General features: G+C 41.0%; 1 protein-coding gene across 1 annotated transcript in view; it reads left to right on the top strand.

Annotated features, from left to right (window-relative positions):
- ADAMTS18 (ADAM metallopeptidase with thrombospondin type 1 motif 18) overlaps window positions 1-15228 on the top strand; it is a 69475-nt gene extending 54247 nt beyond the window's left edge. Inside the window, exons 17-23 of the mRNA XM_072117494.1 lie at window positions 4213-4351; window positions 7823-7949; window positions 8101-8305; window positions 9082-9273; window positions 9770-9982; window positions 10094-10241; window positions 12762-15228. Of these exons, the coding sequence (XP_071973595.1) occupies window positions 4213-4351; window positions 7823-7949; window positions 8101-8305; window positions 9082-9273; window positions 9770-9982; window positions 10094-10241; window positions 12762-12895 (1158 nt within the window). The 3' untranslated portion in view covers window positions 12896-15228. The remainder of the gene's footprint in view (window positions 1-4212; window positions 4352-7822; window positions 7950-8100; window positions 8306-9081; window positions 9274-9769; window positions 9983-10093; window positions 10242-12761) is intronic.
- The last annotated feature ends 9761 nt before the right edge of the window (window positions 15229-24989 follow it).

Genomic DNA, 24989 nt, shown 5'->3' with positions numbered 1-24989 from the left:
GTTGCTGCCACCACCAGAATTTGTCATTGTGCCACTCTCTGGCCTCATGCTGCTGCTACTGCTGCTGCACACCTACACACACTGTGATAGTGCCACTCTCTGACCTCCTGCTGCTGCCACCTCCGCACTTTGTCATTGTGCCACTCTGTGCCCTATCATGTTGTTGCCACTTCCAGAATTTGTCATTGTGCCACTCTCTGATCTCCTGCTGCTGCTGCGGCCACCACCTCCACACTCTGTCATTGTGCCACCCTGTGGCCTATGATGTTGCTGCCACCACCAGAATTTGTCATTGTGCCACTCTCTGGCCTTATGCTGCTGCTACTGCTGCCGCCCAACTACACACACTGTGATTGTGCCACTCTCTGACCACCTGCTGCTGCCCCCGCCTCCACACTCTGTCATTGTGCCACACTGTGGCCTACGAGGTGGCTGCCACCACCAGCATTTGTCATTGTGCCACTCTCTGGCCTTATGCTGTTGCTACTGCTGCCGCCCAACTACACACACTGTGATCGTGCCACTCTCTTACCACCTGCTGCTGCCTCCACCTCCACACTCTGTCATTGTGCCACACTGTGGCCTACCATGTTGCTGCCACCTCTAGAATTTGTCATTGTGCCACTCTCTGGCCTCATGCTGCCGCCACCTCCACACGCTGTCATTGTGCTACAATGTAGTCTACCATGTTGCTGCCACCACCAGAATTTGTCATTCTGCCACTCTCTGACCTCAAGATGCTGCTGCCGCCATCTCCACACTTTGTCATTCTGACACTCTGTGGCTTACAATGTTGCTGCCACCTCCATAGTTTGACATTGTGCCACTCTGCGGCCTACTCATGCCACTGCCAACTGACCGCTGTCTCCCTGGAACACCCTGTGATTTCTATAATGCTGTTTTCACCCTCCTCCACTCTATGACATTGCCACTATGTTTGGTTTTCCCCTTCATTTTATCTTTTTACAGAAGGAATTAAAAGCTTCAGGATTGATAGCAAAAGCAGGAGCGGATACAGAACACAGAGGACATGCAAATATCCCATTCAGTGGTCATCTCGTTTTGGATCCACTCCTGACTGTTGCTTTAGCAATTAACCAATTGAAAGCGGCAATGACGGATGAAAAGAAGTGCCAAATGATCAGTGACATCAATGCAAAATTACGGCCGACACCTTATCCAAACTTTTGAGGGGTTTCTACATATATCAGCATTTAACAGTACAGGTTCTGTAGTAATCTATGGAATTATCTGATGTCAGTGTAAAAAGAATGCACTCTTTGATGATATAGTGGGATCTTGGCCCTCAGCTCAGTCCTTTCGAGCTGGCACAGGCGTTACCTTGTCTTTTATGTTCCCGCTTAATTTACTTGGTCAAGTTGGCCTCTGTAAGTGCCCATGGAATTGAAAGAGTGAATCGATTCTAAAAGCGGCGGCTGTCATATGCGTTTCATTCTAAAACACAGCATTGTTTAAAGAGCAAACCATGCTCACTATGCATATTTGAGCATGGCACAACGTTCTACAATCTCCTACAGGCTCTCTGCAGCCAGAAAATACCTGTTTTTTAATGTGATTCGACATGATTCAAGTCGAATCGAATTTTGTTGGAAAATTCGGCGAACTTGGCGAATTGATTTTTTGAAAAATTCGCCCATCTCCAGCTCCAATGTATCAGTTTAGTTTGGAACCTTCTGTAAGAATACTGCTTTGTTTCCATTAGGTGGTCTATCTTAAAATGCACTATACTAAGCTAGGCAGTTTAAACTGGAACCAAAACTTATTCAAGCTATGTAACTTTGTGAAAACCCAGCAAGAAGCAACTTTATTAATAGTGGAACAACCTGGAAAACACTTTCATCCCAGCTATAGTTTCCATCTATTAATTTGAAATCAATACAAAATACATTTAAGAATGCTTTTTCATTGACCTTTGTAATATATTTTCAAGATATGGTCATGGATTTGCCAATAACTCTCTACCAGATTATGTGTGGTTTACTTAGGATCCAAAAATGTATCCCCACCACCATCCCAGTGTGCACACTACAGTAAACAAACATATCAATGTCACATGCACTAGAAGGTTAGTCAGTGACCGAGTCCCATAGGGCAGTACCATCAGTATTGACTACTGTTTTGTTCTTTTGAGAATTGTAGCCTATAGATGGTTCTATAGAATTCTTAAGCACCACTGTTAACTACTTATCAATGCATACATTCAGTTAACACTTAATTGACAAATGCATTTAAGGGCTTTCAGTATCCATTTTAGGAGAGTGAAACAAAAAACATAAGGTCTTCCCATATCCATATTCCGTTTACCTTGTGTTACACTTCTATTATTTATAGCTGCCATCGGAATCTGTTGAATGCAGGTGTGACTTTAAACTTCAAAGGGTTTGTTTCTTTGCAGACATTTCATGTTTTCAGAGGAAGTAATTCATATTTTCAATGAAGTTGTCAGTTTTGGAGGGAATGTATAAAACTAACATACATTTCATAATAATGCACTTTATATATTACTGCAGTCATTACTAATATTCTGCTACTGAGATGTTGTTTGGAAACATCTGCAAGTTGTTCTTCACACATATTGGGGCAGATTTATCAAGTGTCTGAAAGTCAGAATATTTCTAGTTGCCCATGGCAACCAATCACAGCTCAGCTTTCATTTTATCAGTGCTCATGAATATTTTAAAGGGGAGCTGTGATTGGTTGCCATGGGCAACTAGAAATATTCTGACTTTCAGACAGCTTGATAAATCTGCCCCATTGTTCTTCAAATACTATTGCGGAGAACACCGTTCTGCACGCGTGTCTCCGGAACAGATTGCAGATGTTCCCTAAGATCTGCAATCTGTTCTGCACTGTGTTCTTTCACTGTTTTCTTCAATTAAACAATTAAATTAAATGTTTTAATTGTATCTTTTTACTGTTCTTCACTTTTTTTTTTTTAAATTAAATGCTCGTTATCGAGCAGGGCAAATACTCGTCCAAGCAACGAGCCAGTCCGAGTATGCTAATACTCGACCGAGCATCAAGCTCGGACGAGTATACTCGCTCATCACTAGTAATTACCAAACTAAGGGTGTGTCATCTTTAAAAAAATTCTTACATCATCTTAAAATGACCCAAAAGAAAACAAAACTTATTTTGAAGTAGTTAAAATTGTTAACTACTAGCCATTAAATTCAATGTTATTGACCTTGACATAAACACTGGGTTACAGATGATGATTTTTACTATCGTAACGCTTTTTATTATTCAAGTGGAACATTGTTCACATTTTTACATTCCCACTTGTGTTAATTAAAATGTTATATTCTATCTCCTAAATCATAAAAGAGTGAAGCATTCCATTTTGGCAAGGTTTGAAGCTCTAGGTTGTCCTGCTAGCCACCAATGAGGTTCATATTACATCTGAAGGAGCAAAACTTAACAAGTATCTGTCCAAGGCCTTGATCGGGGCTACAATTAAATATATGGCAAAAACACAAAAACAGCACAAAAAGAAGAATGTAAAAGATAATTCACAATAGGTGTTCCATGATTTATAATCATACAAAAAGAGATGAATCATGAGAGACTCATGAACACAAGAGACTTTTAAAATAATATTCCCATAAAATATTTGAGAATTTATACATTTTTTTTCTGTCACAATTGGCTACCTGAAGAATTATTTATGGGTTCAGTTAAGGATGAATAACAGCACAATTTATAACTCTGTTGAGATTTATTTACAATGTGAATCAAGAGTAAATATATTTGTAGCCTAAAAACATGGACCATAAATGCAGTCATTAAATCGTGGAAGACATACTAAAAAATCTACAAAATTTTTCGAAGATAAAAAAAACAGGAATCATACAGTAGTAGGTTCCCAAAAATGTTGCTGGGAAATATTATAGTTCCATTCTAGTAAGATGGCTTTATGCTTCTACAGTATACAGAGCTAGAGGTCAAAAGGGTCAATTGGACTTTTGTGAGTTTAAACGTCTAAAGAACAACATGTGTTTAGTACAATGATTTTTTTGCTCACTTTACCTGCATTTTGTAGTAGTTTTTGTTATACAGCCAAATTTGGCACATCATGGTATTTACATAAGCTGTGTTTTCAACTACAAGCCCCTCTTAACAACATTTTGATGACATTAAGTACTAAACAGTGGCCAAATTTAAACTGCAGGAATGTCGTTTCCATTTTAGGTTCTTTATCAAGGAAAGAATGAGGGGTTTGCTTGGGAGTATACTTTACCCTTTTCAGCAAATGAAGAAACAACTGATAAGAGAAAAAGTTTCGCTTGGGTCCCTGTGTATACAGAATGCACTGTAACATGCGGCGGTGGTAAGCAAAAATAGATTTCAATGCATGTTGTAGAATATTTTTGAGGACCTATGAAAGGGGTATACATTCAAGGATGGTATTAATCACATCTGGGCTCAGAGGTCATAAAGAATGAGATAACGTTGGTGTGTTTTTTGGGCAGAAATAGTACAATGCCATGTCCATGGGTGGTGTGTGGTTTCAGGTTAATTTAAAGGGAATCTTTCAGCATGATTTACTTAAAGGGGTTATGCCACGACTCAACTTCCTTCAAAAAGATATCAAAGAGGTTAAAATATTTCATAAAAACCTATTCATTATGATTAACTGGAGTGAGAAATAAATTTTATTTGTTTTCTCAAGGCTTGTTTAGCCTCTATTATGTACCACACAGAAGTAAATGTGGGAGGGGCTTAAAAGGCAGTTTTATCACAAACCCCATAATGCTATGCAGCTGCCTATCTCTTATTGGCCTTCCCAGAGTTCTACATCACTGACTTCAGCGTCTCCTTACACCTGCTGCGTTCAAATAGTCCCAGCAAAGCAGGATGCTGCTATAAATGCTGTGTGTACCGTGTCATGTTTCCCCGATTCTCTATTACTAATTCATTGTCACTATATATATATATATTTACCTAATTAAACTTTCATATAGGCCTCTTTTCTAAAAAACGGTCTCAGAGTAAAATGTAATGCATGCGACCGTTCTCATCCATGACTGATTCCTGTGATGTGCCCATATATACAGGATAGGAGTAGTAGTACTGTCATGTGCCCATATATACAGGATAGGAGTAGTAGTACTGTAATGTCCTCATATATACAGAATAGGAGTAGTAGTACTGTACCCATATATACAGGTTAGGAGGAGCAGTAGTACTGTGCTGTGCCCAGTTATACAGGATAGGAGTAGTAGTAGTACTGTGCTGTGCCCATTTATACAGGATAGGAGTAGTAGTAGTACTGTTCTGTTGCCATACACATATAATAAAAGTAGTAGTTCTGTGATAGTGTGATAGGAGTGATAGTGTTGTCATGCTGCTGCTAATGTGTTTCTAGAGCAGGATGCTGGATCCCGGCACTGTCTCCCCTCTACACACCTCCTGACACTTCCTCTGCATGACTGCCCCATCCCCCAGCCCTGGCCTGAAGTGCCATTTATTCACCTCCAACTCCCCAGCACCTATTCCTTGTCTGGCTCGGACTATACCTCAGCACTAGCAGCAGCAGCTCTGTCCCTCTACTTCACAGGCTGCCGCTCAGCAGGAATGCAACACACAGCAGCCTCATGATGCTTTTTAATGTCCGACCAGCAGAGGAAGCTGTGGACGCTGTCTCTGTACAGCATCCAGAGCTATATCAGACATTCTGGTTGCCTGGGATTGATAGCCGCCTATATAATGATCCAGCTCTGGCTCCTCCACGATGCAAAGGAGTGATGGGGCCAGCGGAGGAGTCTGTTTAGATATGCGCATGCCTAGAAGAGTCTTTAGCATTTTATTCTTTCTGCGCATGATCGGCCAGGGTAGGTGTTAGAGAGGACGGGAACAACACCGGTAGGGGGAGCTATTCAGATTTTGAAAAGCATTTTTTGACAAAAGAAGGGATATTTTTAAATAAATGTCAAAGCTGAAATTTCTGTTTTAAATGTATTGAAGTAAGTTACATAAATTTGATATGGTGGCATAACCCCTTTAACTAACTTCTATGTTAAATAGGACTGTGTCCACACATGCCACCCATACCATTTTTATCTGCGAGTAGTTCCTCCAAAGCCAAAATAAGAAATAAGCAAATTAGGCTTCACATGCAAATTAGGCTGCAGTACTTTGGCAGAGCTGGTCAGTGCTCCACTGCTCCACCTCCACATCTCAGGAGTAACAGAACTGTCATGAGTAGGATGAGAAAAGACTCCGGGCAATGCCATTGTAACAAGGAGAGGCTTTTTTCGTGCTGAGGAGACAGAGCTTTGAACTGCTACACTAATGTCTCCCCCCCCAAAGCACTGCAGCCTTATTTAGATATTTCTAAACTGAACTCTTGGCATAGAAGAGGTGGCTCAAGAATTAAAAGCAAAGGCATGGGTGGCATGCGTGGGCATAGCCTTAGATAACATTGTAGTTGGTTTAGGTCAGTAAATTGTGATAATGGACTCTCTTTAACCCCTTAACGCTCTGCGCCGTAGCTCTACGGCGCAGAGGTATAAGGGATGTATGAAGAGGGCTCACGGGCTGAGCCCTCTTCATACAAAGGTGGGGGTTTTTGCATTTTGCAGAAAATCCCCACCGCTAATAACGGCGGTCGGTGCTTGCACCGATCGCGGCTATTAACCATGCCATTGCCGCTGACAAAGTCACCGGCGGTGTTTAAAAAACGGCGGGGCGCCGCCATCTTTATTGCGATCGCCGTGCCCCTGAACGTCATCGGGGGATGACGATCGGTTGCCATGGTAGCCTTGGGTCTTCTTTTGACACAAGGCTACATGGCTTCTGCAGTTTCGTTACAATGAGCCAGTGACTCATTGTAATGAATGTGCTGCAAAAATGCCATATATTGCAATACAGAAGTATTGCAGTATATGGTCTAAAAAATAGTGAAAAAAAAAGAAAGAAAAAGTTAAAAAAATAAAAAAAATTAATAAAATATTAAAAGTTCAAATCACCCCCCTTTCCCTAGAACAAATATAAAACATAATAAACAGTAAAAATCACAAACATATTAGGTATCAACGCGTCCCAAATTGCCCGATCTATCAAAATATAAAAATGGTTACGGGCGGCGGTGACCTCCAAGACGGGAAATGGCGCCCAAATGTCCAATATGCGACTTTTACACCTTTTTACATAACATAAAAAATGAAATAAAAAATGATCAAAATATCGCACAGACCTCAAAATGGTAGCAATGAAAACGTTGCCTCATTTTGCAAAAAATGTCACCTCACACATCTTAGTGAACCAAAGTATGAAAAAGTTATTAGTGTCAGAAGATGGCAAAAAAATGTTTTTCTTTTTTGTACACATTCGTTTAATTTTTGAAAATGTATTAAAACACAATAAAACCTATATAAATTTGGTATCACCGCGATCGCACCGAACCAAAGAATAAAGCTGAGGTGTTATTTTGAGTGCACAGTCAAAGTCGAAAAAACTGAGCCCACAAGAACGTGACGCATGTGCATTTTTTTTTCAATTTTTCCAAATTTGGAATTTTTTTTCAGCTTCACAGTACAAGGCATGTTAAAATAAATAACATTACGGGAAAGTAAAATTTGTTCCGCACAAAATAAGCCCTCACATAGGTCTGTACACATAAAAATTTAAAAGTTATGGATTTTTGAAGTTGGAGAGCGAGAAATGAGCCGAAAAACCCTGCGTCCTTAAGGGGTTAAGGCTTAATGCACACAACCAAAATTATTGAATTTATTTATGTTTCAAGAATATAATATGTCTGTGTATTGTTTGTATTAATTAATTGTTTCTACTTTTTAAGGTGAAATGAATGTGAAATTTATATGTTTACAAGATTTTCGAATACAAGCTAACACCAGCATGTGTGGTTTGTTGAGCAAGCCTTTAATGGAACCAAAATTATGCAATAGTCAACCATGTCCAGCTTAGTAAGTAACATTCAATGATATATTCATGAAAAGGCAATGGTAGTAGTAATCAAAGTGAATATTTCATGTATGTGATGTTTATCAAAAACTTATTCCTATAAGTGCCTCTCTGATATTATTTTTCCTAAGACTCTATTATAATATTTTATAGTTGGTCAACTGGTCAATGGAGTCCGTGTAGTGCTTCCTGTGGTAGCGGCCAACAAACTAGGGCTATTCAGTGTCTCCAGAAAAAGACTAAACACAGTGATGAACCAGTTGGACATTCCAACTGTCCAGTGAGCACTCCCATCCAGGTCCAAAAGTGCAACACCCAGGACTGTCCAGCAGAATGGAGTACTGGACCATGGTCTCAGGTATAATGGAGAAATTTTTGTGGCTTATGTGGTAATTTTGTAGATTGTTATGGGTTCCTAACAAAAAAGGCCACGCTTATACTTCTGTTTTCATTGGACTTGAGATATTATAAGTTACTATTTTTCTGCAATTTTTGTGTGGTAGATAGTGTACCACTCCAAGTTTTTCATTGTGTTTTGATTGCTTAACATGGTACTAAAAATAAAGTCCTTTACAGGTGAAACTTTTGGTTAACACAAACAAAAGTAGTTCCACTCAGGAACCCATTTGTCTTATTTTAAATTGTATTTAGTAAATGGTTACAGGGCTACAGAAAGAATAAATATGATCCACAAGATCATCATCCTTGAAAGGTTGCCATTAAAATGATTCATAGCACAGGGGATACACCTTGGCTCAATGAAATCACCAAACAAAAAAAATTCCTAGATAGTAAATTTTGTTGAATTAAAATTGTTCTCAAGAGCCACCCAAACATCTGTCTCTGAGGTCTTGTAACAAGCCAGGTCTTATAGCTGTCACTATTTAAATAGAGGTGCATCAGCCAAGCTGTCTGGGTTGAGGACTGAGATACTCAGTGTATAGATTTATTTGGGGAAATGTTAAGTTTAGAAAATTTCTGACCTGGCTTTTTATACTAACCCTGAAGGCCTAAGGTGTTCACCTCTATTATATTTCCCTGTAAATAAGCCCTGCTAATATCATCTTAATGTAATCTATGTCCATAAGCTATGCATCTTAATGTCTGACAGCTTGCATTCCTCATCAATTCCAGTGCTCCCGATCTTGTGGAAAGGGAATTAAGAAACGAGATGTTTATTGCAGAAGTGTCAACTTGGAGAAATATAAAATACTTCCAGAAAACCTGTGTGCAGTCGACTCAAGGCCAGAGTCCACTGAGAGCTGTATTTTAGCACGCTGCCAGAAAAATGACAAATTACAGTGGGTGATATCTACATGGACTGAGGTAACCTACATAAAAAAAACTATAGGAATACACTGAAAAATCATATTTTGGTTGGTGACAAAGATTCATGGTGAATCGAAATGTTGCAGTTTTTTCTATGCCTGTGTGAATAAAGGTTTAACCTTTTTTCATCATATTGGATGCTGTGGCCTTCTCTCTTTTTTTGTCTTGGACTATGGATCCTGCACACTAGGACCCTGGGCTGCGTGCATCAAACAAAACAGCTTTTGGTAATTACATGGGTTGCTGTTTTTTTTTCTTTTTTTTTTGGTTGGTGTCAGAACACTTGTCACTGTTTCTACAATCCTAGCATGTAAATTAAAAGGGGAAGAACAATTTGTACCAATTAAAGTTTTAGGATGGCAAAATATTCAAGTCTAAAAAATTAGCTCATTCTTGCTTTAGGGTTACTAATCTTAACCCTGATATATAGTTGCTGAAAATTGAGTCTGAAATTAGTTCTGTTGTATTTAGAACATGTAACTTACTTCTGCAGTGTTCAGCAACATGTGGGCCTGGTGTAAGGAAGCGTGAACTGAAGTGTGGAGAACAAGATAGTCATGGCAAACTTGTCACTGTTCCTCAGAGAAGATGTCGAAGTATTAGGAAAGCTAATGTACCCCTGGAGCAGCCATGCAATAACAAGCCATGTCATATACAGTTGCCATATCCTACCTATCATGGATGGCATGCATCTCCATGGCAGCCGGTAAATCCTTTATCCTTCTGCTAAAAATCATATTTTATATATAAGTAAACTATATTAACCACATAAATCAATACAATCAGTGTAACGCTAACTTATGTCTTTTCTGACCAGTGTACAGTTACATGTGGAGGAGGTGTGCAGCTAAGAAATGTCCAGTGTCTTCACCAAGGTAGACCTGCAGTGGGATGTTTGCCTCATCAGAAGCCACCTAGTTCCCAGGCTTGCAACATGAACTTCTGTCCTACTTCAGGAATCCAAGGTATTAAATCCCAAATCTATATTCACTAGTCCCAAATTAAAAATGTAAGTACTGCATTGAGTGAAATACAGTGGCTATAGAGGTTCCGAAATCACAATACTCCTTTATTTCATGTCTACTAGAAACTAGGCTCAATTGTTCCCCTTATAGGGAGGGTTAATCATGGTTTGTACTGGCATGTAAACCTGAGAGACTAGTGCTCTCTTGTCCCACAACAAGGAGTCTGCAACCATAAGTTCTATGGCAAACAATTTTGTAACTCATGAACAAGAAAAACACTACAGTGACACTGGATAACCTCCCATTACTGGCCTTGGCTTGTCTTCACATTCGAAAGTTTCTTCTGAGGATTGGCAGATTGATACATCTTCCCCAGTGAGTTTTTAAAGATTGAAAATACTCATAAACCAAAGGAATAAGTAGGTATCAATAAAATCAACATTAAAAAGGCCACTGCTGGTGTGGAAATAAGCAGTTTTGACTTCCACTGCAGTAGAAGGCAAATAAACTCGAGATGAGCTCCTTTCCACACCAGCAGTGGATTTTAATGTTGATTTTCTGGAAGCCTACTTTTACCTTCTGTTTGTGAGTAAAATAAATCTTTTAAAACTCATTGAATTGCTGACAGTATTATACTATTTATTCCTCATTAACCACAGAAGATTACACAGTAGAATACCAGTCCTCTTTTGGATAGGTTCTTTTTGCGGAGGCATCAAATGGTGGGTGCACACAGGATACAAAGGAGGAGGTTTATTGTGTCTGTGGTCATTCTATTTAAAATGATCTCTTTTGTGAGTTTCTTCTTCAGATCGTGGACAGAAGAAGGAGGTATTTGCTACTAAGTATTCAACATCTCAGAATTTGAGACTGAATAGTGTTTTTGAGCAGAGAGACTGCTTTACTTTTACTATTTTGTGCTTTTGGATGTGTTTCTCTTTTACCTCTGCTAGGTCTTATCTGATATTACTTATCCAGCCTGGCAACATATAGGTTCCAGTATTGAATGCCATTTACTGTCTGTGGCCAAATCAAGTGTGACCTTTATCTATTTACAGCCGCTGGAAAGCCCGTTAAAGGCACCGGCAGTAATTGATACCTAGTTTGAACAGTTATATACTGGTTTTGCCTGCAAAATGGTTTTTCACTATATGAAGTATAAAGGCCAAGACTTATTGTACAGTTACTTTTACAGTAATTGGAACCAATGTAGAGATTACATAATTTAATGAGTCTTTTATTTTTTATATAGGTCTACAATCTTATTATGGTATAATTAAGCTCAAATTAGTATACATCATTATGCAATGTGCCTGACTAGTGAACCATGGCTTAGATAATTACAATTTCCTGGCCAAACTCCTGATGTGATTGACTGATTTTCTAAGTAGGAAAAGACACAAAAGCTGAGGGGCTTCTAAATACTTTATTCCTAATGAATTATTAATTATAACAGGCATAAATGTAAAGGCTCAAACTGAGAACATAGAAAACCAGTCATTGGCTATGGTGGTTTTAAAAAACAATTTGAAAACTGTGTTCGGAAAAAAAAAAATTTCTGTTTATTAGATGATAATTTAGATTGAATCATACCAAAATGAATAATTTAATATTAAAGTTTTTGGCATTGACAAGATATCTGCACCACAGAAAATGCCTTATTTTTACAGCCTGTAGAGAATCCTTAAACATGTCTCTGCCTGTGCATGCTGGTAATCACTTGTATGCGTGTTTTATATACATACAATTGATTTTCTTCTCCTGTCATGGACCCGCAGTCTTCTGTATCCCAATACATAGTTTATAGTAGCTGAAGTGGGCTAGCTTAGCAGATTTGAAATTGCCTTAGTTGGTAAGCTGTTTATCCCCTTTGAAAAGGATTCTACTATCTCTCAAATCATCCCATAAGTGAAAACAGCAATGTGTAGGGCACTGAATAAAGATTTCCAGGCACAACCTTACTGTTTTCTGAAATTGAATTATTTAGAAGGAAAATACACTGTCATCGTTATGCAAATAAGCTTCTCATTTAAATAAAGAAAACTATATCTTTTTCCGAAACAACAAATCACTTGGAAACAGGGAGTACACATCTGGAAAGCTTATAAATTGCTGTTTGCTAAAAAAAATGCTGTTTTTATTGGATTCTTTATTTGATTTAGAAGCTGATTGACCACATTTAATGGAGGTGATCAGCCTGTGTTCAATGATTATAGTTTATCCATACTGGTAATGACATGGAAAATACATAGGAAGCATTGTCCTGACTTTTCTGTTTTTTGTAATCAACATTATTCTCTGTAAGTTAACCATTCTAAAACCTCTATTCTTTGAGTTTTTGATTGCTCTGTTATTCCTTTAAAAAAATCACTTACAATTTCCTTTGTTAACAAGTCATGCCCCTTCATAACTGTTCACTGTATAATCATTGTTAACATTGTCAGATACAGAATCACACTTGGATTTGTTAAAATGATATACTTACATTACTACATTATGTCCTGTTTTCATGTTTTCCAGACGATCCATCATGTGTAGACTACTTTAGCTGGTGCTCTCTTGTCCCACAACATGGAGTCTGCAACCATAAGTTCTATGGCAAACAATGTTGTAAGTCATGCACAAGAAAAAAACACTACAGTGACACTGGGTGACCTCCCATTACTGGCCTTGGCATGTCTTCACATTTGAAAGTTTATTCTGCGGCAGAAATCTGTGCATTCAAAAGTTAATAATTTCTTGGAAATTGCGTGATCCTACAGCTAGAAAAAGGTCACAGAAATGAACCAATCAGATTTTTTCCTGATTAAAAAAATTCCTGTGTATACATTCTGAACTTATACTGGAGAGAAGGCCTACATTTCATTGACAAATGATTAAAGAGAAACGTTATGTTCGTAAATCTTATGAACCTGAGAGCCTTCGTAGATTAATTCACTCATCAGTAGTACAACAACAGGATGTAAAGCCATTTAAACAAGATTCATAAGGTGATAAAGATGCTGAGATCTATAATAATGGACTTTATATTACAATATATTTATAGTTTATCCTGTTTAACTATGTGGCCAATATAAGAAATGGTGCTTATCACCTTGCTGCTGGAGAAGTAAGGTGGTTATATTCTGAACTTTTGCTTTTAATTTACGGTACCTTCTTAGACAATTTAAATTCATCTACAATATCAAGAGGAGATATACAAAAGAGAACTCCAAATGTCTTGATATTAACCCTGGTTATGTTTGTTATAGCCAGTTCTTATCCAGGAAAGTGTATCTATTACTTAGAAGTTGCCTTAAAACTTTCATGAAGAATACCTGCCTCATCTAATCCTTGTTCCCATTACCCTTTTGCTGTCTGCCCTCCAAATGGCCATTAAATTATCAGTCTAAACAGTTGGCAAATGATCCTAGGATCAAGCAGCTCTACAGACTTGCAGGTAATGAAATGCTTGCATGGTAAAGGAATAACGTACAGCAGGTAAATTGATTACTCTTTTTGTTTGTTTGTTTTATAAAATCTGTTGGTGGTGCTTTTCAAAATGACAAACTTTTTTTTTTTACTAAACACCCTTAACTTTAGATTATTTCAATGAGTAGATGTCATCTAAAAATTCTATCTGGAAATCCTTTAAATGGCTGTTTTTTTTAAAGTAGCATGTGGCCCTTTAAAGTCTAAATTCCTTAAGGAGAAAAAATAGGCACAAAAGGAATGAAACAGCCGATTCAATTGCCAAAACCAGAAAGGCTCAGACATGGTTGTATGCTACTATAATTTTATGAGGAGTGGCAATAAAGAGTATATTTATGGCATCCCGCTAAATACCACAAGTTATCGTTGATGAATGAAGTTTAGTTTAGCTGAAGCAGTAACTGTAACATTTAATTTCCATGATTACTTTACTCGGCACTAATTTTAGATGGAGGTCACTTTTAATGAACATCTTAGAAATGAAGAATGCTTATGATTTTATGAAAAAATATATGAATTTAAATTTATATATTATAAAAATAAAAAGAATTATACTTACTTTTTAACCTTCTGCAGATAAAATAAGGCAGTCTAAATGAGATTTTAGAAAGCAATTCATTCTTACTGTTATGTCAAATAAAATGTAATACAAAAACATATTTTTTTGCAAAGCAGAAAATATTGCATTTAAAATTCCTGTATTTTTGCATTTTCTTACGTTTTTGGAGAATTAAAAAAAAACATATTATACATGGGCCTGATCAAAGTTAATAAAAGTCAAACTAAAATAGTGGGTTTCCCTCCAGGGTCATTTGATGTAAGATTTTTGCAGGATTTTAAAACAGAATAATAACTTGTATATCTGTCCTTTCAATCCCAGCATTGCCCTCCTTGTAAATAGCATAGGACATAGTGGCGTTTATGGCAATATAATAGATATAACTGTGAAAGCAGCAAAATAGCTTTTTCTACCACAAGGCAGAAACATAAACAGGACATTAAAAATGTACCTGCAAAATGTAAAATACCACCATAGATAATAATAGATAATAAAATAATGTAAAATGTTGATAATGTTTTATTATATTTATTTTACATGACATATTAAAATGATATTTTAACAAAGGACATTCCACATCACAATACAATAGTTAATAATAAAATGTTGAATAATTAACGAGAAAAAGAAGAAAAACATGCAGACAGGTCTGTGTTTTTGAAACTGGAGTAAGTATCAAAAAATTAAGAAAAAAAGGTTTCTTTTTTAATTATTGATTTTATTTTATATAAGAATGTATGTTTTAACTAATTTGGCACTAAAGAACGCAGGTTCTTTGAACGTTTGTAAATGTCAAATCTATAGCGAAATGTTGACATATTTATTTTATGTTTTATAATAAAACTTTTTTTATCTGGTTGTAAATTTCACAATAAAAACTAAAGTCAATGCTTACAATATTTATTATTGTTGTCATCAGTATTGTATAATGTATTTTATGCCATTATTTGTGACAAAAAGGCAAAGTTCATTAATAAATGTAATAAAAGCTGCATCCCTTTTTCTTGAAACATTGTATCAAAATTATCTGAAACAATTAAAGGATTGGACCAATTTGGCAAACTGCGTGCGCTATATAAATAATGAAATTATTATTATCATCATAGGCTCAATATCAATATGATCATAGTCATAATGAGAAGATGGGACTAAAGGTCATCTAACGAGTCCCTTGTTAAAACATCCACTTGAAGTTCCACAGAACTGAATGGTGCCCAGGTTCTTAAAATTGCCTGGGGTCGGACCACTGGTATTAAATACTTACTTATTAATTACTACCATTGCCCTGTAAAAAGGGTAAAGTGTCTACAACCCTATTAATGAATGCACAGTATGATCACTAAGTATGGCAGAATTCCATTAAGTTTATCCCATATCAGGATATTATCACTTTGATTAGAGGTTCGTAAGTTGCCCACGTCTATAATTATGATGTGTCAAACAATCAGCAAGTCTGACCTACCATCTAATATGCATTGGTATATCTTGACTTTTCCTGGGACTGTTGGTATCTAAACTTCCCTTTTGTTCTCAAGGGAGATGAGCCACCAATACAGCTGTCGGGTAATGACTTAATCATCCCTTCCAATTTAGAACACATTTACATTCAGTCGAGGGGAACATTCATCTGTGTGGAAGAGGCAGAAGAAACAGCTATTCAACCAACAGACATCTAATATGTGCATATGAACAGCCTACTTCTTGTAGGTTATTTACTGCCTTAGGTGTCACTAGATCTCATACATGTAGCACCCTCTAAAAATTATATTTACGCCGTATTCTGGACAGAAGTAGTTTCTCTGCTGTCTGCTATCCTGAATAAACCGCTCCCTACCTCGCCGGCCCTATGCCTGTTGGGAATTACCCGGGAGGATGACTGGTGCCATTATGAAGCGATTTTCTTGAAGGAAGCTCTGTTTTTGGCCCGTAAGGCCATTGCCATACGCTGGATGGCTGATTGCTCTCCTACTGTCTCTCAGTGGAAGAAACTAGTTAATCTGACTCTACCTTACGAGAATATAGTTTACAAACATCGCGGCTGCCCGGATAAGTTCCGAAAAGTGTGGGGCTCTTGGGGCTCTTGGTGCTCTTCCCCAGATACTCTTTTTAATGTTCGCAGTCTGAGAGAGTCTCTTGTCCCTTTTCAGTGAATGCAATACTCGATGGAGGTCATATTATTATAATTTTACATATTACAGTTGGGCACCCTTCCTGCACTCCTCCACTGTCAACAGGAGGGATTCCTTGCTCTCCAGAAATAGGGTGGTGGGTTACCTTGTTGCCTAACCATTGTTTCTAGCTTTTCTTTGACTCCATTAATCTCTTGACACCTCTCGAACAGGTTGGTTACTGTTCTATGTATGGGTTAGGTAGGGGTTTACTGGATCGCTGTTTTTGTACAGATGTTATCACACATGACAAATTATTGGGTAAAGATATATGTTGTTATATCTGATGTACCTCAGCTAATGCTCCTTGTTTTGTGATGTTGCACCGTTTCATTTCTGTGCCAATAAAGCGATTTAAAAAAAAAAAAAAAATTATATTTACATAGATAGCTTGTCATAATTTGGCAAATTGGCAAAAAAGCTACACTAAAAATAGCAAATATTAAAAAGAGTCTAAAAAGTTTTAATGATCAAACTGGCCACCTTTGCAGCTCCCACCAAAACTGCATCATGAGTCACCATGGAACTAGTTTACCTTGTGGGTACAATTTACACTTTATATGTCTGGCTTGGACAGAGAAGGGTTTATTCATTACACCGAATTCCTTGAGGCTGTTTTTAATAATTACAGAACATTCCTCACATTGCTGGCTCAGATCTAATATCTTCTTAATGGTCTTTTTGTTGTGACTCTTTTGTGTAGTTTTCATTGTGTGGTTACTGATTACTGTACACCTGAGGGGGTTAATAGAAGAAATGTGGCTGTATATTCTAATAATAATACATACTGATATAATGACATGTTGTTAGTGTACAGTACCTCTACAAAACTCCACACTGTAAAACCTCTTTGAAAAATAGTGGAAATAATGTAGGGTAAAGTATTCAGATCAGCAAACAAGATGCCCCCAAAACTAATACTGATAGAAAAAGGTCAAATTAAAGAGAACCTGTTACCAGAGGGCCATTTTGAGTTGGGGACAGGTTCCCAGAGAAACAGTACAGTATATTCCATGCATGTTTTTAAAATAACTGTGCGTTATATGACTACAGAAATAAACTATATGAAACTTTACCTCGCTCCCTGCCAGATTCCTCAGCAGAGTTCCAGAAGGGCAGGCATTTCAAATCACAACATTTATCAGCTCCTGGATCCCTCCTCCTATCATCCTCATTTTTTATACCTCTGGCCCCTCCCACATGCTCCCTCTCCCTGATTACACTATTTTCACGCTTGAGCGGTGAGCCCTCTTCCCTTGGCATGTACATTCTCAGTGTGTACCACGGCTGCCTCACTGCCTAGCAACTGGTCCGAGGAATGCAACGCATTTCTACTAAGATTAAAGTGCACTTCCTCCCACTCACACTAATGTTATCGCAGTCTTGCACCCAGAAGGAAGATAGTGGTCCATTCCAGTGACTACAGGGAGGATAGGAGAACTATCTCTGCCATGTGTGCCCATTGTCTTAAAGCAGGACCAAATATCTCACCCTGCTGACAGTACCACAGTTACCGTTCAGCAATAACGGGGGGAGAGAACTTTTTGCTGATCCAGTGCTGACGCATGGAAGCTGCCAGTACCTCCTGTGCAGGAGTTTCCAAGCTTTAATTCATTTTTTTCTGCACTTTGTCTATGTTGCCGAATTGTGGCTTTGCCAGAATAAATGTGATGACTGTGGAGCAAATTTTTTCTGTCTTCTCGGGCACAATGCAGCCTCAACACAAAAGTAGCACAGACACTTTATAAATACATGTGCAAGCAGTTTCATGTTCTTTTCTTTGTCAAGGCAGACAGAAAACTTGCTCAAAGTATGTCAACCTCTTCCATTGCTATACACCTGCATAACATTTCTCTTCCTGACCAGTGACCAAACTGTTGGTAGACCATGCACTTTCTATGGGGCCCTTGAAAAGATGGAGCACCATAATGGGGGCTTTTAAAAATCTTTTTCTGGGGACTCAACTCTATTCTATGTGTTCTACTACTTCCAGTGTAATAGGAGAGGTAAAACAGAATGTATATACCTATGTGTGACAAGCATTAAAGGCACAGTAAGGATGTGGTACGAATAAAGTGTTTATTTTGAGTTCATTCTTGGCATATTTTGATTGCCATGGTAAATGTTTCTGAAAAGCAGTGGATAGCAATAATCCCCTGTTAAAAAAAGGTCTCAGCAGACATTAGTACAGTGTGGCAATTGTTCTTCCTTAGAGATGAGCGAACACTAAAATGCTCGGGTACTCGTTATTCGAGACGAACTTTTCCCGATGCTCGAGTGCTCGTCAAGGGGACCAAGGCTCTGCACAGGGAAGCTTGGCCAAACACCTGGGAACCTCAGAAAAGGATGGAAACACCACGGAAATGGACAGGAAACAGCAGGGGCAGCATGCATGGATGCCTCTGAGGCTGCTTAAACGCACCATTATGCCAAAATTATGGGCAACAGCATGGCCATGAAAGAGTGACAGAATGAAGCTAGATAGCATCTAAAACATCCAATAATTGACCCTGACACTATAGGGGACGGCATGCAGAGGCAGCGGCAGCAGGCTAGAGAGTGTCATGGCGACATACCCTAAATGGACTCAGGCTTCAAACCAATGGGTGGCAGAGAGGAACCAAAGGAGGTGAGCAAGAAGCGCTCAAATAATATCGGTACATGATAAAAGTTTGCCAGTATATTTTGTGGATTACACAGCAGGGTGGCGACAAAGTTAACATGGAAGCCATGAAAACAACCCAAAATTCTGCCTGACACAGCTTGTTTGATAAGGGGACCATGTATGGAGGCAGTGAACTAGTAGTAGATTAAAGGTGCTGCAGTTAAAACTATGTTAGTTGGATCTTGGCATGGAGCTGGCGCTCCGCTGCCAGGCGAGCTTTCGCCAATCCAAGCCCCTGTCTCTAGGCTACTCCCCAAACAGCACTTCTAAGAACCTTTTGTATAAGATCAAGTGTAGTAGCGTTCTTATAAGTTTAGGATATGCCGGGTGAGGGGAATGTAAACAGATGCGCAAGAAGCGCTGAAATAATATCGGTAAATGATAAAAGTTTGCAAGTATATTTTGTGGATTACACAGCAGGGTGGCGACAAAGTTAACAAGTTTGATGTGGAATGCCCTGTAATAGCTCTTGGGCGGTGTGCCTTTTATCGCCTAGGCTCAGCAGTTTGAGTACCGCCTGCTGTCGCTTAGCGACGGCACTGCTGCTGTGCCTAGAGCTACCGACTGATGGCGCCATGCCCACGGATGGTAATTCGGAGGAGGAGGAGGTGGAGGAGGGTTGGGAGGAGGTATAGTAGGCCTTTGAGACCTGGACCGAGGTAGGCCCCGCAATTCTCTGCGTCGGCAGTATATGACCAGCCCCAGGGTCAGACTCGGTCCCAGCCTGCACCAAGTTAAGTGTAGTAGCGTTCTTATAAGTTTGGGATATGGCGGGTGAGGGGAATGTAAACAGATGCGCAAGAAGGGCATGATGCGCATGGAGCTGGCGCTCCGCTGCCAGGCGAGCTTTCGCCAATCCAAGCCCCTGTCTCTAGGCTACTCCCCAAACAGCACTTTTGTATAAGATCAAGTGTAGTAGCGTTCTTATAAGTTTAGGATATGCCGGGTGAGGGGAATGTAAACAGATGCGCAAGAAGCGCTGAAATAATATTGGTAAATGATAAAAGTTTGCCAGTATATTTTGTGGATAACACAGCAGGGTGGCGACAAAGTTAACAAGTTTGATGTGGAATCCATGAAAACAACCCAAATTTCTGCCTGACACACCTCGTTTGATAAAGGGACGATGTATGGAGGCAGCTATATGGACGACTTTTGGAGGTAGCAATGGAGACAACGTGTGGAGGCTGCTATGGAGACAATTTAATTTGGATAGTGCCTGTATGTGGCAGTCCCAAAAATTTTTCAAACCAGAGGAGCAGGTAGGTGGCCCTCCAGTAAAATGGAATAGATTGAGTGCCTGTATGTGGCAGTCCAAAAAAATTTTCAAACCAGAGGAGCAGGTAGGTGGCCCTCCAGAAAAATTGAATAGATTGAGTGCCTGTATGTGGCACTCCCAAAAATTGTTTAAAACAGAGGACCGGGTAGGTGGCCCTCCAGAAAAATTGAATAGATTGAGTGCCTGTATGTGGCACTCCCAAAAATTGTTTAAAACAGAGGACCGGGTAGGTGGCCCTCCAGAAAAATTAAATGCATAAAGTACTATAGCTAGAGCCAGTGGGCCCTGTCAAAAAATAGCCAGTTTCCTCTGCTTTACTGTACAAAGAGGAGGAGAAGGAGGAAAATGAGGAGGAGGAGGAGTGGATCAATTATTCAGGTTGAGCTTCCTTCACCTGGTGGAGATTGGAAATTATGAGAAATCCAGGCTTTATTCATCTTAATAAGCGTCAGCCTGTCAGCGCTGTCAGTCGACAGGCGTGTACGCTTATCGGTGATGATGCCACCAGCTGCACTGAAAACCCGCTCGGACAAGACGCTAGCGGCAGGGCAGGCAAGAACCTCCAAGGCGTACAGCGCCAGTTCGTGCCACATGTCCAGCTTTGAAACCCAGTAGTTGTAGGGAGCTGTGTGATCATTTAGGACGATGGTATGGTCAGCTACGTACTCCCTCACCATCTTTCTGTAAAGATCAGCCCTACTCTGCCGAGACTGGGGACAGGTGACAGTGTCTTGCTGGGGTGACATAAAGCTGGCAAAAGCCTTGTAAAGCATACCCTTGCCAGTGCTGGACAAGCTGCCTGCTCGCCTACTCTCCCTCGCTACTTGTCCCGCAGAACTACGCACTCTGCCGCTAGCGCTGTCAGAAGGGAAATACTGTTTCAGCTTGTGCACCAGGGCCTGCTGGTATTCATGCATTCTCACACTCCTTTCCTCTGCAGGGATGAGAGTGGAAAGATTTTGCTTGTACCGTGGGTCCAGGAGAGTGAACACCCAGTAATCGGTGCTGGAATAAATTCTTTGAACGCGAGGGTCACGGGATAGGCAGCCTAGCATGAAATCTGCCATATGCGCCAGAGTACCAACGCGTAAGAATTCACTCCCCTCACTGGCCTGACTGTCCATTTCCTCCTCCTCCAACTCCTCCAACTCCTCTTCTTCTGCCCATACACGCTGAACAGTGATGGACTCAACAATGGTCCCCTCTTGTGTCTCGCCAACATTCTCCTCCTCCTCATCCTCATCCTCCTCCACCTCCACCTCCTCCGATATGCGCTGAGAAACAGACCTGAGGGTGCTTTGGCTATCAACAAGGGAATCTTCTTCCCCCGTCTCTTGTGACGAGCGCAAAGCTTCCGACTTCATGCTGATCAGAGAGTTTTTCAACAGGCCAAGCAGCGGGATGGTGAGGCTGATGATGGCGGCATCGCCACTGACCATCTGTGTTGACTCCTCAAAGTTACTCAGCACCTGACAGATATCAGACATCCACGTCCACTCCTCATTGTAGACTTGAGGAAGCTGACTGACCTGACTACCAGTTCTGGTGGAAGTTGACATCTGGCAGTCTACAATCGCTCGGCGCTGCTGGTAAACTCTGGATAACATGGTCAGTGTTGAATTCCACCTCGTGGGCACGTCGCACAACAGTCGGTGAGCGGGCAGTTGGAGGCGGCGCTGCGCTGCCCTGAGAGTGGCAGCATCTGTGCTGGACTTCCTGAAATGCGCACAGATGCGGCGCACCTTCGTGAGCAAATCAGACAGATTGGGGTATGTCTTGAGGAAACGCTGAACTATGAGATTTAACACATGGGCCAGGCATGGCACATGTGTCAGTCTGCCGAGTTGCAGAGCCGCCACCAGGTTACGGCCGTTGTCACACACAACCATGCCTGGCTTCAGGTTCAGCGGTGCCAGCCACAGATCAGTCTGCGCCGTGATGCCCTGTAATAGCTCTTGGGCGGTGTGCCTTTTATCGCCTAGGCTCAGCAGTTTGAGCACCGCCTGCTGTCGCTTAGCGACGGCACTGCTGCTGTGCCTAGAGCTACCGACTGATGGCGCCGTGCCCACGGATGGTAGTTCGGAGGAGGAGGTGGAGGAGGGGTGGGAGGAGGAGGAGGCATAGTAGGCCTGAAACACCTGGACCGAGGTAGGCCCCGCAATCCTCGGCGTCGGCAGTATATGACCAGCCGCAGGGTCAGACTCGCTCCCAGCCTCCACCAAGTTAACCCAATGTGCCGTCAGCGATATATAGTGGCCCTGCCCGGCAGCACTCGTCCACGTGTCCGTGGTCAGGTGGACCTTGTCAGAAACGGCGTTGGTCAGGGCACGGATGATGTTGTCTGACACATGCTGGTGCAGGGCTGGGACGGCACATTGGGAAAAGTAGTGGCGGCTGGGGACCGAATAATGAGGGGCGGCCGCCGCCATGAGGTTGCGAAAGGCCTCGGTCTCTACTAGCCTATAGGGCAGCATCTCCAGGCTAAGCAATCTGGAGATGTGCACATTAAGGGCTTGGGCGTGCGGGTGGGTTGCACTATATTTGCGTTTCCGCTCCAGCGTCTGGGGTATGGAGAGCTGAACACTGGTGGATGCTGTGGAGGATCGTGGAGGCGACGATGGGGTTTTTGTGGCAGGGTCCTGGGCAGGGGGCTGACTATCAGCTGACACAGGGGAAGGAGCAGTGGTGTGCACGGCCGGAGGTGAACGGGCTTGTTGCCACTGAGTGGGGTGTTTAGCATTCATATGCCTGCGCATACTGGTGGTAGTTAAGCTAGTAGTGGTGGAACCCCTGCTGAGCCTGGTTTGGCAAATGTTGCACACCACAGTCCGTCGGTCATCCGGTGTTTCCTTAAAGAACCTCCAGACTTCTGAAAATCTAGCCCTCGCCGCAAGAGCCCTCGCCACGGGAGCTTCACTAGTTGACACATTTGGCGCTGATGCACCAGCTCTGGCCCTGCCTCTCCGTCTGGCCCCACCACTGCCTCTTCCAACCTGTTCTGGTCGAGAACTCTCCTCCGTCTCAGAAGCACTGTGTTCACCCGGCCTCTCAACCCAGCTTGGGTCTGTCACCTCATCATCCTCCGATCCCTCAGTCTGCTCCCCCCTCGGACTTCCTGCCCTGACAACAACTTCCCCACTGTCTGACAACCGTGTCTCCTCATAGTCGGACACCTCTTTACACACTTCCACTACGTCAAGAAGGTCATCATCACCCACAGACTGTGACTGGTGGAAAACCTGGGCATCGGAAAATTGCTCAGCAGCAACAGGACAAGTGGTTTGTGACTGTGGGAAGGGTCCAGAAAACAGTTCCTCAGAGTATGCCGGTTCAAATGCCAAATTTTCCTGGGAGGGGGCAGACTGGGGGGGAGGAGGCTGAGGTGCAGGAGCTGGAGGAGTGGCGATTTCGGTGACATGGGTGGACTGCGTGGAAGACTGACTGGTGGACAAATTGCTCGAAGCATTGTCAGCAATCCACGACATCACCTGTTCGCACTGTTCTGGCCTCAACAGTGCTCTACCACGAGTCCCAGTAACTTCAGACATGAACCTAGGGAGTGTAGCTCTGCGGCGTTCCCCTGCTCCCTCATAAGCAGGTGGTGTCTCACCCCGCCCAGGACCACGGCCTCTGACCCCTGCAGTAGTTGGACGCCCACGTCCCCGCCCTCGTCCTCTACCGCTAGCCCTCGGGTTAAACATTTTTAAAATGAGAGTTATAACTTTAATTTTTTTTTAACTTTTTTTTGTGTTTTTTGTTTTTTTTTGTGTTTTTGAGTTTTTAAAAACAAACAATGCTATCCTATACCTATGGCTATTTTCTAGCCAAGTATGAAAGCACACTACTATGCCAGATGAGATGACACTGAGTTATTAAACAAAATAAACGTAAAATAAAAAAGGAAAAATGGCAGACTGTGCCGAATTGAAATCCAACCCCTACTAAATTTTCCCACTTCGGTCTTTGCAATGGATATGTGCGTCACTAAGCGCAAAACACAGCGGTCGCAAGTCTCACTACAAATTGCTCACAATTGGCTAGTAGATGCACTGCAGCAAGTACAGCCACCAGCAGATCAACCAGAAATCAAATATATAACGCTACTGTAGGCGCAAGTAAGCCGTTTGGATTCTCCTATGGCTATTTTCTAGCCAAGTATGAAAGCACACTAATATGCCAGATGAGATGACACTGAGTTATTAAACAAAATAAACGTAAAATAAAAAAGGACAAATGGCAGACTGTGCCTAATTGAAATCCAACCCCTACTAAATTTTCCCACTTCGGTCTTTGCAATGGATATGTGCGTCACTAAGCGCAAAACACAGCGGTCGCAAGTCTCACTACAAATTGCTCACAATTGGCTAGTAGATGCACTGCAGCAAGTACAGCCACCAGCAGATCAACCAGAAATCAAATATATAACGCTACTGTAGGCGCAAGTAAGCCGTTTGGATTCTCCTATGGCTATTTTCTAGCCAAGTATGAAAGCACACTAATATGCCAGATGAGATGACACTGAGTTATTAAACAAAATAAACGTAAAATAAAAAAGGACAAATGGCAGACTGTGCCTAATTGAAATCCAACCCCTACTAAATTTTCC

This window comes from Engystomops pustulosus, chromosome 7 (genome assembly GCF_040894005.1).
Source record: "Engystomops pustulosus chromosome 7, aEngPut4.maternal, whole genome shotgun sequence".
Classification (NCBI taxonomy): domain Eukaryota; kingdom Metazoa; phylum Chordata; class Amphibia; order Anura; family Leptodactylidae; genus Engystomops; species Engystomops pustulosus.
This window is presented reverse-complemented; position numbering and strand designations above follow the sequence as displayed.